Below are 15,267 nucleotides of genomic sequence, written 5' to 3'. Positions count from 1 at the left end.
TGAATTTTGTGGACTTGTGTGGGGGTTGTCACAATGATAAAGGGATGCTGTTAGGCTAGCTGTCTTGATGTCCAAGTTCAGTACATCCACCAAATGTAATACCTACCCCCCGTGCTTGGTGCTTCCAACTCCTGATCTCAAAGATCTAGAGGATAAGTTCCCTTTTGCAAACATTTTTGAGGTGTCACTTGCTTTCTTTTGTCAAGTCATCTACTGCTTGTCTGACTTCTAAACGTTTGTTGAATATCCTCTGATGTTTTCTTTCCCAATCTCTTGTTCATAAGGCATTTGTACCTTTTTCCCTGCCTTTGCTCTCATTTCAGTGGTTCAAAGGAAGAAGAGCTCACCAAGTGATCTGTCTGCTGGGCATAAAAGCTCAGTGGGAGATAATATTGCCTCCTATAATTGTAGAAAATGTTTTAGGTGGTTTTGGTTGTTACATAGCCTGACTGGTGTTCTGGTGGTTAGTGCTTAGTTAGGGCTAGATCTGCTAAACATAGTGCCTTATGTGAGGTCACCAAAAATGCCAGTGGTATTCAGGGTTATCAGTTTTGCTCAGCCTTATATTCAGTTCAGTCACTCAGTCATGTCCGACTGTTTGCAAACCAAGGGACTGCAGCACGCCAGGCTTCCCTGTCCATCACTAACTCCCAGAGCTTGCTCAAACTCACGTCCATTGAGTCAGTGATGCCATCCAGCTGTCTCATACTCTGTTGTCCCCTTCTCCTCCTGCCTTCCATCTTTCCCAGCATCAGGGTCTTTTCCAATGAGTCAGCCTTATATTAACTAAACATAAACACTATGCTTAAACATTAACATTTCCTATAGCTGACAGTAATGTATAATCTTATTCATTACTATTTCTAAAGAAGAGTTTTTTGAAACTAATTTGCATTCAGTAATAAAACTAAAAACAGTATCATCGCTCCTTATCTTAAAAGGAAGAAAACATTGGATAAATTGTTTTCTTACTCTAGCATCCAGCTTTGCTACATTTTTTTTTTTCTTCATACTAACAGATATTTTGGTAGAAGATCTCAGTGGGATTGCAGAGGGGCATCAAATCTTAATGAACTTCATCAGCTATTAAGTGACATAATGATTAGAAGATTAAAGACTGAAGTTTTAACCCAGCTGCCCCCTAAAATCAGACAGCGTATTCCATTTGATCTTCCATCAGCAGCAGCCAAGGTGAGAACCCATGTTTGATTGAAAGTCTTATCTGAAATCATTTGAAATTATACTATGAAAGATTGCACATATTTCATATTTCACAGAAGGAAAAAATTCACTGTCTTAAAATAGGTTTAATTTAAAAAGCCATATGAATTGTCTTATATCATTTCAAGAAAAGAGCAGGAAGAATTTAAATTTAGTCATCAAATAATGTGAAAAGATTTAGTATCTTAGTCTTTAAAAAATATATTTCTGCTGAATGGTGAAAAAAACACTTCAATTGCTGCATAGACTTAGTACTAAGAATTCTAAGTATTTGTAGGGTGTGAAGCCCAGTAATTAGCAAGAAAAGTTCAGTTTCTTACTCTTAAGTACATGTAACTGTCTTCTAGAATAATTTGGTTGCATCCCCTAATTCTGGAAATCTTAAAACTTCGTGACCATGTTGTAATGTGAAGTTCAACTTGCTAGAAAACCAAAATTGTATTTTCCCCAGCCCTTATCTACATTTACTTTTGAGGAGTACGATGTTTGTGTAATCTCTGAAATTTCTTCACATCTGGACATAACTATCAGCAAATACTACTTATTGCCTTGTTTTATCTTGAAAGCTTAAAATAAGCATTTTGTATATTAAAAAAAAACACTGAGCAGTATAAGTAAAATAAAAATGGTCTTATTTTCTGTATCCATTTTTTTAAGAAAAGAAACATAAAAGTGTCAATATCATATCACATTTTTATGTGACAATATTCCCCAAGTCTTTATGCTTATTTAAATAAAATCATACCATTAAATTAAATGCTCTGCTACCATATATATTTTTGCTACTGTGCATTGTTTCTGTTTTTACTTAAAATTTTTATTTTATTTAAATTTTTTCTTAAATTTTTATTTTTTTCTTTACTAAATGTCCCTTTGTAAGAGAAGGCTGCAATTGTTTGATTTATGGTGTTAGCAAAGGGCTTGATTTTCTCCCACACCTATTCATCGCTTTCTGTCATTAGCACAAACATGTGTCTGACCTACCTCCACACTGATGTTTTTAAATGAACACACTGGTATCTTTGAGAAGTTATATATATATATGTATTTTTTATATATAAAAAAAGAAGGACATGATTCATTATTACATTAATTGCTGTCATCTTTATACTGTATTTCTAAACATTGTTATTTTCTCCTACATAGGAATTGAATTCCAGCTTTGAAGAGTGGGAAAAATTAATGAGAGATCCATATTCAGGTGCTACCGAGACTGTCATGGGGTTGATTACTCGCATGTTTAAACAAACTGCTATTGCCAAGGTACACATTACCTGACCATCCTGTGTTTGTGTTGATACAAATTATTTAATGTATTTAATTTTTAAAATTAAGCGACCTAGTTGCATACTGCATCATGTCTTTGCCATTTAATTTTTTTAAGTATTTATCATGGAAAAATTCAGACAGATTCAAAGTAAACAGTATAATGAGCACTGTTATACCTGTTTTCTTATATATATATATTCATATTCATATATATAAATGTGGAGTAGGATTGTGCTTATTAATTTATTTGGCTGCATTAGGTCTTAGTTGCAGCACGTGGGATCTCTGTTGTGTTATGGGGGGTCTTTCACAGTGGGGCACAGGCTCTCTCGTTATGGCTCACAGACTGCCTAGTGGTGGCATGCGGGCTCAGTAAGTTGTGGTGTGAGCTTAGTTGCTCTGCAACATGTGGGATCTTAGTTCCCAAAAACGGATCAAACCAGTGTACCCTGCATTGCAAGGCAGATTCTTAACCACTGGATCACCAGGGAAATCCCCTATACCTGTTCATATATTGATCCTTTTCTTTAGATGGGTATACTTTGATGAGGGAGTATATTTTATGCTTTCTCATTGAAAGGACTTACATATATTCATCATTTTTGCCAGCTTTTGCCATGGTCTTACTACAAAATGGCTACTAGTAATCTTTTTTATATGTCAATCATTTTTAATTGGTATTATGTTTTTACATTCCTCCAGATATAGTTGTGTTTACATTCTGTTTGTCCAAAGGTGCAAGTTAGAGAGTTAGTTTTTAAATCTCAATGACTATCAAATAGATTCATCACACATTGTTTGTTGCTGTTTTTACCAGCATCATTGAACTTATACATGCTAATATGTCATCTTTCTCCAAATCTGAGATTTCCTTTATAACATAACTTTTTAAAAAGAGGTTTGTTAAGGTATAATTCACATATAGTGAAATTCTTTTTAAAACATACTGTTTGATGAAACTTAACATATATAGTTAATCACCAGTACAATCAAGATAGAGAACATTTCTATTATCCCCAAGTTTCCTCACGCACCTTTGTGGATGTTTCCTTCACACCTCCCTCTAGACTTTGGTGCTCACAGATCTGGTTTCTATCACTATTCAGTTCAGTTCAGCTCAGTCGTGTCTGACTCTTTGCAACCCCATGGACTGCAGCATGCCAGGCTTCCCTGTTCATCACCAACTCCTGGAACTCACTCAAACTCATGTCCATCAAGTCGGTGATGCCATCCAACATCTCATCCTCTGTCGTCCCCTTCTCCTCCTGCCTTCAATCTTTCCCAGCATCAGGGTCCTTTCCAATGAGTCAGTTCTTCACATCAGATGGCCAAAGTATTGGCATTGCATCAGGTGGCCAAAGTATTCTACCACTATAGTTTTGTGTTTTTCAGAATGTCACAAAAATGGAATCCCATAGTATATAGCTTTGTGTCTGGCTTGTTTCACTTAGCATAAAATTTTTGAATATTCATCCATGTTTTTGCATGTTAAATTAGTTTTTTCATTTTTATTGCTGAATAGTATTTCAATATATGGATATATTAATATTTATATATCTATATTAATGTAACAATTTTTAGAACTTCCTTTACCAGTTAGTGGTTATTTGGAGTATTCTCAATTTGTGCTTTTATGGACATGCGTATTATAATCATTCATGTGCAAGTCTTTATATGAACACATTTTCATTTGCCATGAGTAAATAATTGGAACAAAGACTACTGGGTCATATGGAAAGCATAGACTTAACTTCATCAAAAGCTGCCAAATTGTTTTTCAAAGTGGTATAGCATTTTGCATTCCAAGTATCAACATAGGAGAGTTTCAGTGTCCTCCATCTTTGTCAGCACTTGGTATTGTCAATCTTTTTTAAAATTTTAGTTATTCTTTTTGGTATGGGTGGTGTCTCCTGGTTATTTTAACTTACCTTTTCTTAATGTCTAATGATATCGAACATATTTTCATTTAGTTTTTAGCCATTCATTTTCTTTTGTAAAGTGTCTGCTCACATCAAGCCCATATTTATACTGGGTTATATGAGCCCTTGATATATCTTAGAAACAAGTTCTCTAACATATCTGTCATTTACAAATAATTATTCCAAGTCTGTGGATCCATTTCTGTTTTCTTAACATTGTCTGTTTCAAGAACAGAAATTTTAAGTTTTGAAACAATCATGTTTATCAATTATTTATCTTCAGTTCAGTTCAGTCTCTCAGTCGTGTCTGACTCTTTGCGACCCCATGGACTGCAGCACGCCAGGCTTCTCTGTCCATCACTAACTCCCAGAGCTTACTCAAACTCATGTCCCTTGAGTCAGTGACGCCATCCAACCATCTCATCCTCTGTCATCCCCTTCTCCTTCTGCCTTCAATCTTGCCCAGCATCAGGGTCTTTTCAATGGGTCACTTCTTTGCATCAGGTGGCCACAGTATTGGAGTTTCAGCTTCAGCATCAGTCCTTCCAATGAATATTCAGGACTGATTTCCTTTAGGATGGACTGGTTGGATCTGCTTGCTGTCCAAGGGACTCTCAAGAGTCTTCTCCAACACCACAGTTCAAAAGCATCAGTTCTTTGGTGCTCAGCTTTCTTCATGGTCCAACTCTCATATCCGTACATTACTACTGGAAAAACCACACCTTTGACTAGACGGACCTTTGTTGGCAAAGTAATGTCTCTGCTTTTTAATATGCTGTCTAGATTGGTCATAACTTTCATCAAGAGGCTCTTTAGTTCCTCTTCACTTTCTGCCATAAGTGTGGTGTCATCTGCATATCTGAGGTTATTGATATTTCTCCCAGAAATCTTGATTCAAGCTTGTACTTCATCCAGCCTAGCATTTCTCATGATGTACTCTGCATATAAGTTAAATAAGCAGGGTGACAATATATAGCCTTGACATACTCCTTTCCCACTTTGAAACCAGTCTGTTGTTCCATGTCAAGTTCTAACTGTTACTTCTTGACCTGCATACAGATTTCTCAAGAGGCAGGTAAGGTGGTCTGATAGTCCCATATCTTGAAGAATTTTCCACAGTTCTTTGTGATCCACAAAATCAAAGGCTTTAGCATAGTCAATAAAGCAGAAGTGGATGCTTTTCTAGAATTCTCTTGCTTTTTTGATGATCCAACGGATGTTGGCAATTTGATCTCTGGTTCCTCTGCCTTTTCTAAATCCAGCTTGAACATCTGGAAGTTTATGGTTCATGTATGTTGAATCCTGGCTTGGAGAATTTTGAGCATTACTTTGCTAGCATGTGAGATGAGTGCAATTGTGTGGTAGTTTGAACATTCTTTGGCATGGCCTTTCTTAGGATTGGAATGAAAACTGACCTCTTCCAGTCCTGTGGCCACTGCTGAGTTTTTCAAATTTGCTGGCATATTGAGTGCAGCACTTTCACAGCATCATCTTTCAGGATTTGAAATAGCTCAACTAGTATTCCATCACCTCCATTAGCTTTGTTAGTAGTGATGCTTCCTAAGGCCCACTTGACTTCACATCCAGGATGTCTGGCTCTAGGTGAGGGATCACACCATCGTGATTATCTGGGTCGTGAAGGTCTTTTTTGTACAGTTCTTCTGTGTATTCTTGCCACCTCTCCTTAATATCTTCTGCTTCTGTTAGGTCCATACCATTTCTGTCCTTTTTTGAGCCCATCTTTGCATGAAATGTTCCCTTGGTATCTCTAATTTTCTTGAAGAGATCTCTAGTCTCTTGAGGAGACTAGAGATCTCTAAATTATTTACTTACTTTTTTTTCAGTTGCACTAGGTCTTCATTGCTGTGCATGGGCAGTCTCTAGTTGTGGCTAGCCACGGCTGCTCTTTGTTACGGTGCACTGGCTTCTCACTGTGGTTGCTTCTCTTATTGTGGATCACAGGCTGCAGGGGCATGGGCTTCAGTAGTTGCAGCATGTGGGCTCAGTAACTGTGGCTCATGAGCCCTAGACTGCGTGGGCTTCAGTAGTTGAGCACATAGGTTCTGGGGAGCAGACTCAGTAGGTGTTACACACAAGCTTAGTTGTTCTGTGTCATGTGGAATCTTTCCGGACCAGGAATCGAACTCATGTCCCCTGTATTGTCAGGTGGATTCATATCCACTGTACCAACATGGAAGTCCTCAATTTTCTTTTTATATTTTATGCGTTTTGAGTCCTAATTGATTTTTGCTTAATCCAGATTCAAAAAGATTTTCTCCAATGTTTTCTTCTAGAAGTACTATAACCTTACATTATATATGTAAGTCTGTGAGCTAGTTTGAGACAATTTTTTAAAAATATTTGTGTATTTATTTGGCTGCACCTGGCCTTAGTTGCAGCATATAGAACCAGCTTCCTGACTAGGGATTGAACCCAGACCCCCTTCACTGGGCGCAGGAGTCTTAGCTACTGGACCACCAGGGAGATCCTGAGATGATTTGTGTGTGTGTGATGTAAAGTAAAGGTGGAGGTTCAGTTGGTTTTTTGTTTTTCTTACATATGGATTTTCATATTGTTCCAGCCTCCTTAGTTGGAAAGTCAGTTTCTCCCTTATTGAATTATCTTGGTACTTTCATAAAAAATCACTTGGTTATGTATGTATAAATCTGTTTCTGAACTCTGTTCTGTTTCATTAATCTATGCATCAGACCTGAGAGGAATACTACACTGGCTTGATTTACTCTATCTTTATAATAAGGCTTGAAATCACATAATGTTCACCTCTACTTGATTCTTTTTCAAAATTGTTCTGTCTCTTATATGTCTTCTGCTTTTCCTTATGATTTATAGAATTAGCTAGTTTAATATGTACAATTTTCATTGGAATTATTTTGAATCTGTAATTTGTAAGAATTGACTGTCTTTAAATTGAGATATAGTCAACACAGTTTCTATTAGTTTCAGGTATATGACGGAATTATTTGATGTTTATGTCTATTGCAAATTGATTATCACAAGAAATTCAGTTAACATCCATCATCATATATACTTACAAAATTTTTTTCTTGTGGTGAAGACCCTTAAGAGCCACCCTTTTAGCAACCTTCAAACATTCAATGTAGTGTTATTAACTATTATCACCATGCTGTAGCTATATCCCATGACCCATTTATTTTATAACTGGAAGTTTATACCTTTTGACCTCTTCTACCTCTTTCACTCACCTGCCCCTCTTTGTTTTGCCTCTGTCAACAACCAGTCTGTTCCCTGTAGTGTGAGCGTGGTGGGGTGGAGGGAAGGTGGTTTGTTTTTTTCAGATTCCACATATAAGTGAGATCCCAAGGAATTTATATTTTCCATAGTAGCTGTACCAATCTTCATTTCTACCAGTAGTGCACAAGGGATCCCATTCTGTGCATTCTTGCCAGCACCATTTTTTTCTTCCCAGCACCATTTTTTTCTTCCCTTTTTTGATAATAGCCAATCTAACAGATGTGAGATGGTATTGAATATTCTTTTCTTAATATTATTGAATTTCCTGATCCATAAAAAGAGTTTCTTTCTTCTTTGGTTTAGGTCTTAAATTTCTCCCAGCAATGTTTTCTGATTTTCTTGAATACATTTTGTTAGATTTCTTTCTTGCTATTTCATGTCTTTTATGCTGTTGTAGATAGTATTTTTAAATTTAAATTTCTACTTTTTCACTGCTAAATATAGATTATTAATTATTATATATTGACGTTTTACTTTGTAATCTTGCTATACTCACTTATGAGTTCTTATGACATTTTGGTAAGTTCTTTGGGATTTTGTGCATAGATATCATTTTGTCTGCATATAAAGATACTTTTATTTTTTCCCTGTAATCTGTATGCCTTTTATTTTTATTGCGTATCACATTGAAGGAACAGAAGTATAATTTTGAACAGAAATGGTAGTGTTAAATAACTTTCCCTTGCTGCTAATCTTAGAATGAAACCATTCAGCCTTTTGCCATTAATTCCAATGTTTTCTTTAAGATTTTTATTGATGCTCTTTTTTAAGCTGAGAAAATTTCCTTCTTTTAGTAGTTTGTTGAGAGGAGAGATGAGACATAGAAAGTGTTTTCCTTTGTCAGAGCAGTGTTAGTAAGAAGGTAGCTACCATAAAAGTGGGTAAGAAGAAGACACCTAAAATGTAACAAAATTATGCAAGGTAAGTGTCCTTGATGTTTATCCTAGAGAAATGAAAACTTAGGTTTTACACAAACATCTTTACAGGAATTTATGTATAATAACCAAAAACTTGGAAACGACCCAAATGCCCTTCAAACAAATTGTAGTACTTTAATATAATGGAATATTCAATTAAAAGGAATGAACTGTTGACAAATGCAACAAGTTGGATGAATCTCAAGAACATTGTACTAAGTGACAGAAGCCAGTATCAAAAGTTTACATACATCATGGCACCATTTTTACATTTTCAAAATGATAGAATTATATGATATGATAGAATTACAGTGATAGAAAATATCATTATTCCAATGTAATTTTCTAGTGTTTAATTGCACTATGCTGCTGCTAAGTCGCTTCAGTCGTGTCCGACTCTGTGTGACCCCATAGACAGTAGCCTACCAGGCTCCCCCGCCCCTGGGATTCTCCAGGCAAGAACACTGGAGTGGGTTGCCATTTCCTTCTCCAATGCATGAAAATGAAAAGTGAAAGGGAAGTCGCTCAGGTGTGTCCGACTCTTAGTGACCCATGGACTGCAGCCCACCAGACCTCTCCATCCATGGGATTTTCCAGGCAAGAGTACTGGAGTGGGGTGCCATTGCCTTCTCCGGTGAGATTACATTAATTATGTAATTAATGTAATCTGACAGTTTGATAGATTTCCACATCATTCATGATAAAACATCTCAGCAAACTAGAAGTAGAAAGGGATTTCCTCATCCCAATAAAAGGCATTTTTGGAAAACTTACTATCAACATCATAGTTAATGCTCAAAGACTGAATACTATTCCCTAAGATCAGAAACAAAATAAGAGTCTGCTCTTATCAATTCATTTCATCACTGTTTACTTCAACATTGTTTCTATAGCTGGGTAATAGGCTAGAAAAAGAAAGAAAATGTGTGCAGATTGAAAAGGACAACGTGATTCTTTGCATTGAAAAACAAACAACACTTCAACCTACTAGAACTGAGTGGATTTATCAAGTTTGCAGAATTCATGTTCAAGATACAAAAAGGATTTGTAGTTCTATATTACTAGCAATGGAAAATTGGAAATTCAAATTTGTAAAATACAGTTTACGATAGTATCAATAAGTATGAGCTAATTTTGGAATAAATTCAAGAAAAAAATTTCACTGAAAAGTATAAAACATTGTTTAGAGAATACAAAGCAAACTTAAATGACAAGATAGATCATTTTCATGAATCAGATGATTTGATATTGTGAAGATGTCCATTCTTGTATATAAATTAATTTATACACTCAATATAATGCTAATCAAAATCCCTGTAATATTTTTTATACAGGTTGACAAACTAAATGTAAAATTTATGTGGCAACCAATACAAAGCACTTCCTGTAGCCAAAATAATTCTGAATGAAGTTGGAAGACTCACACCATATAAAATAAAGTTACTATAACATTGCAATAGACATTTAAACTAATGAACCAGAAAAGAGAGCTTAGCAGTAGATGTTCATCAGTTCAATTCAGTTCATTCTCTCAGTTGTTTCCGTCTCTTTGTGACCACATGGACTGTAGCAAGCCAGGCTTCCCTGTCCATCACCAACTCCCAGAGCTTACTCAAACTCATGTCCATTGAGTCGGTGATGCAATCCAGCCATCTCATCCTCTGTTGTCCCCTTCTTCTTCTGCCTTCAATCTTGCCCAGCATCAGGGTCTTTTCCAAAGGATCAGTTCTTTGTATTAGGTGGCCACAGTATTGGAGTTTCAGCTTCAGCATCAGTCCTTCCAATGAATATTCAGGACTGATTTCCGTTAGGATGGACTGGTTGGATCTGCTTGCTGTCCAAGGGACTCTCAAGAGTCTTCTCCAACACCACAGTTCAAAAGCATCAATTCTTCGGCACTCAGCTTTCTTCATGGTCCAACTCTCACATCCATACATGACTACTGGAAAAACCACACCTTTGACTAGATGGACCTTTGTTAGCAAAGTAATGTCTCTGCTTTTTAATATGCTGTCTGGGTTGGTCTTAACTTTTATTCCAAGGAGCAAGTGTCTTAATTTCATGGCTGCAGTCACCATCTGCAGTGATTTTGGAGCTCAAAAAAATAAAGTCTGTCACTGTTTTCATTGTTTCCCCATCTATTTGCTGTGAAGTGATGGGAACAGACGCCATGATCTTAGTTTTCTGAATGTTGAATACTAAGCCAACTTTTTCCCTCTCCTCTTTCACTTTCATCAAGAGGCTCTTCAATTCTTCTTTGCTTTCTGCCATAAGTGTGGTGTCATCTGCATATCTGAGGTTATTGATATTTCTCCCGGCAGTCTTGATTCCAGCTTGTGCTTCATCCAGTCGAGAAATGGCAACCCACCCCAGTATTCTTGCCTGGAGAATCCCATGGACGAAGGAGCCTGGTGCGCTACAGTCCACGGGGTCGCAAAGAGTCGGACACGACTGAGCGACTTCACTTTCACTTTCACTCTGCATATAAGTTAAATAAGCAGAGTGACAATATACAGCCTTGATGTACTCCTTTCCCAATTTGGAACCAGTCTGTTGTTTCATGTCCAGTTCTAACTGTTGCTTCTTGACCTACATACAGATTTCTCAGGAGGCAGGTCAGGGGGTCTGGTATTTCCATCTCTTTAAGAGTTTTCCACAATTTGTTGTGATCCACACAGTCAAAGGCTAGAGATATTCATATTGATTGTCAACTGATCTTAAGAAAGGGGACAAGATAATAGGGAAATGATAGTCTTTTCAACAGCTCATACTAGGGCAGTTAGATAAACAAAAGGAAAAAAAATGAGCCTTGATCATTATTTCACACCATGCATAAAAATTAACTTGAAGCGAATCATACATGTATAAAAGTTAATTTGTAAAATTTTAGTAGCGTACATATTTTAAAATATCCCATCCTTTGGATAGGAACATTTTTTTTAGATAGGATACAAAGAGTACATTCTTTAAAGGAAAAGCAAATGGGACTCAAACCCTTACGGTTTATGTCGTTTAAAAGTGTTACTCAAACCCTTAAAATTACGGTGTTTCAAAGTGTTACATATGAAAGACACTGCGGCACTGAAAATGCAAATGCAAAATATAGATGGGAAGAGAATATTTGCAATACGTCCCCCCAGTTCCATTTTCCCATATCATAATTTTTGGTTTGATCAGTGTTCATTGTTTACAGTATAATGACTCTGTTAAACACTTCACAAATGAGCTATAATTACATTTCTTTTCTTTGACAACTGTTGTTTTTCTTAAAGTCGATAACTATCTTGTTTTTCATTTGTTTGCTTGCTCACTTAGCTTTCTTTGTTCTTAGTACCAACTGTAGAATACAGCTGAAAAGAAAAGAATATACATGAGCACCTTTTAGATAATTTCCTGCATATGATAAGAAACCCAGTTGGCAGTCAGAAGTGTTGATGTGTATGGATGCTACATCACTTTGGTTGTGTTGACTCTTTGTCTCTCAGTTGTGTCTGACTCTTTGTGACCCCGTGGACTGTAGCCCACCAGGCTCCTCCATCCATGGGATTTTCCAGGCAAGAATACTGGAGTGGGTTGCCATTTCCTTCTCCAGGACATCTTCCCAACCCAGGGATTGGACCCGGGTCTCCAGCATTGTAGGCAGACGCTTTACCGTCTGAGCCACCAGGGAAAACATACATGAGACCCTTTTAGATAATGTTCTGCATATGATAAGAAACCCAGTTGGAAGTCAGAAGTGTTGATATGTATGGATGCTACGTTGCTTCAGTTGTGTCAACTCTTTGCAACCTTATGGACTGTAGCCCTCTAGGCTCCTCTGTCCTTGGGATTCTCCAGGCAAGAATACTGGAGTGGGTTGCCATGCCCTGCTTCAGGGGATCTTCCCACGTCTCCTGCTGGGAGAAGCCTTTATATATGAGAACAGTTTAGATAATTTCCTGCATATGGTAAGAAACCCTAGTTGGAAGTCAGAAGTGTTGATAGTCAATAGGAAGTTGCACCTAATTCCTAGAATCCTTGAAGAAAAGTAAAGACATGAAAAAAAGTTAGTTGTTCCAGCTTAGAACATATTCCCAAAGATTATCGGTAGCAGAAGGCTACCCTGACTTCCTAGTTTTCAGTCCTTTTACTTTCCCTGCCTATTAGAACCTCTGTCCTCAGCCACCTATGAAGTTATAACTGTTATGTCAATTCGTGTGCTATAACCAGAAATAATTAGTTCATAGCATTACCAGATTGGATTTCTTAATGTATTGTCCCCAGAAATATTATTGGTATGCAGTAGAGTCCAAAGTAATTATAGATAATACAGTTTACCTACGTTGTAGTTGTAGGTAACATTGAAGGGAGGTATCTTACATTTAATATTGTTTCTATGGGAAAATGTGTTTCAGAGTTCTCCCAAATCTATCTGTTAATGAACTTTTAAAATACCACACATTATAAATTGGTAATCATGTTATGTAGCTTCCTTTCTTTGGCTAAGTGTTTTCCTAACTAATTCAGCAGATATTTATTGAGTGCCTACTATGTGGCAAGGATTATGCTTAGTGTGAGAGAGGCATGGTGAACAAGACCTGGTGTCTACCTCTCAAAGAATTTGGAGTCTGTTGGGGAAGACAGTAAAAATAAATGTTCAACTACAATAGAGCATATTGAGTGCCTGAAAAACAGGATATTGAAGAGGGACATGGGAGAAAACACTTGGTCAAGTCTTGAGGTTCAAGATTCCAAGGAATGAACAAGTAAGATGTGTAATTTATCCTAAGGGTTCTGAGCAATCAGATATCGTGGAATAGAGTAAAATGATATGATTTGCACTTTACAAAAAGAACAGCGGCTACAGGTATACCACGTTTTGTTGACCCTAGCTTTATTGCACCTTGCAGATTACATTTTTGTTGTTGTTGTTACAAATTCAGTTTGTGGCAACTGTGCATCAAACTAGTCTTCTTGGCATTATTTTTCCAATGGCATTCACTCACTCATGTCCCTGTGTCATATTTAGGCAATTCTCATAATATTTCAAACTTCATGATTATTGTTATGTTTGTTATGGTGATCTCTGATGGGATCAGTTATCTTTTGTAATTCTTTGGGGGTGCCTTGAACAGTGTCCGTATATGCCAGTTAACTTAACTAAGATAGTTGTTTGTGTTCTGACTGCTCCATCAGCCAGCTATTCCTCTGTCTCTCTCTCTCTCTCTCCTTAGGCCTCCCTATTTTCTGAGACACAACAATTCTGAAATAGGCCAGTCAATGACCCTATAATGGCCTCAGCAGTGTTCAAGTGAAAGGAATAGCTGCACATGTGTCTCTTTACATCAAAAGTAGGAACGATTAAGCTTAGTGAAGAAGTCATGTTGAAAACTGAGGTAGGCTGAGAGCTAGGCCTCTTGCACCAAAGAGTTAGCCAGGTTGTGACCACAAAGGAAGAGTTCTTGCAGGAAATTAAAAGTGTTGCTCCAATGAACAAAACTGTCTTACTGATGATATGGGAAAAGTTTTAGTGGTCTGGAAAGACAATCAAACCAGTCACAACATTCCCTTAAGCCTAAGCCTCATCTAGAGCAAGGCCCTACCTCTCTTCAATTCTTTGAAGACTGAGAGAGATGAGGAAACTACAGAAGCATAGTTTGAAGGTAGCAGAGGTTGGTTCATGAAGTTTAAGGAAAGAAGTCATCTCTATAACATAAAAATACAAGATGAAGCAGCAAGTGCTGATGTAGAATCTGTAGCAAGTTATTCAGAAGATCTGGCTAAAATAATTAATGAAGGTGGCTACATTAAACAACAGATCTTCACTGTAGATGAAACAGCCTTATATTGGAAAAAGATGCCATCTAGGACTTATGCAGTTAGATAGGAGAAGTCAGTGCCTGTGTTCAAAGCTTAAAGGGACAGGTTTACTCTCCTAAACAGGAGCTAATGTGGATGGTGACTTAAGTTGAAGCCAGTGCTCAGGTTGTTCAGTTCAGTTGCTCAGTTGTGTCTGACTCTTTGTGACCCCATGGATTGCAGCATGCCAGGCTTCCCTGTTCATCACCAACTCCTGGAGCTTGCTCAAACTCATGTCCATCGAGTTGGTAATGCTAACCATCTCATCCTCTGTCATCCCCTTCTCCTCCTGCTTTCAACCTTGCCCACCATCAGGGTCTTTTCCAATGGGTCAGTTCTTTGTATCAGGTGGCCAAAGTATTGGAGTTTCAGCTTCAGCATCAGTCCTTCCAATGAATATTCAGGACTGATTTCCTTTAGGATTGACTGGTTGGATCTCCTGGCAGTCCAAGGGATTCTCAAGTGTCTTCTCCAACACCACAGTTCAATAGCATCAGTTCTTCAGTGCTCAGCTTTCTTGATGGTCCAACTCTCACATCCATACATAACTACTGGAAAAACCATAGCTTTGACTAGATGGACCCTTGTCAGCAAAGTAATGTCCCTGCTTTTTAATACGCTGTCTAGGTTGGTCATAGCTTTTCTTCCAAGGAGTAAATGTCTTTTAATTTCATGGCTGCAGTCACCACCTGCAGTGATTTTGGAGCCCAAGAAAATAAAGTCCATCACTGTTTCCATTGTTTTCCCATCTATTTGCCATGAAGTGATGGGAACGGATGCCATTATCTTCGTTTTTTGAATGTGGATTAGTATAAGCCAACTTTTTCCCT

General features: G+C 37.4%; 1 protein-coding gene across 16 annotated transcripts in view; it reads left to right on the top strand.

The window, feature by feature from the left end:
* The window catches only part of ZRANB3 (zinc finger RANBP2-type containing 3), a 301,572-nt gene that overhangs the window by 199,505 nt on the left and 86,800 nt on the right, over nucleotides 1-15,267 (top strand). For all 16 annotated transcript variants that reach the window (XR_015145498.1, XR_015145502.1, XM_086350708.1 and 13 more), the window contains 2 exons: nucleotides 1,020-1,191; nucleotides 2,368-2,484. Coding sequence is in view for 14 of the 16 variants with exons in the window: in XM_086350708.1 (XP_086206834.1) it covers nucleotides 1,020-1,191; nucleotides 2,368-2,484 (289 nt within the window). In the remaining 2 variants the exon portion in view is untranslated. The remainder of the gene's footprint in view (nucleotides 1-1,019; nucleotides 1,192-2,367; nucleotides 2,485-15,267) is intronic.

The sequence above is a fragment of the Bos grunniens genome, chromosome 2 (genome assembly GCF_055505025.1).
Source record: "Bos grunniens cultivar Pamir isolate PY7600 chromosome 2, Bosgru_T2T1.0, whole genome shotgun sequence".
Classification (NCBI taxonomy): Eukaryota; Metazoa; Chordata; class Mammalia; order Artiodactyla; family Bovidae; genus Bos; species Bos grunniens.
Note: the sequence above shows the minus strand (reverse complement) of the source record. Positions and strands in the feature narration are given on the sequence as shown.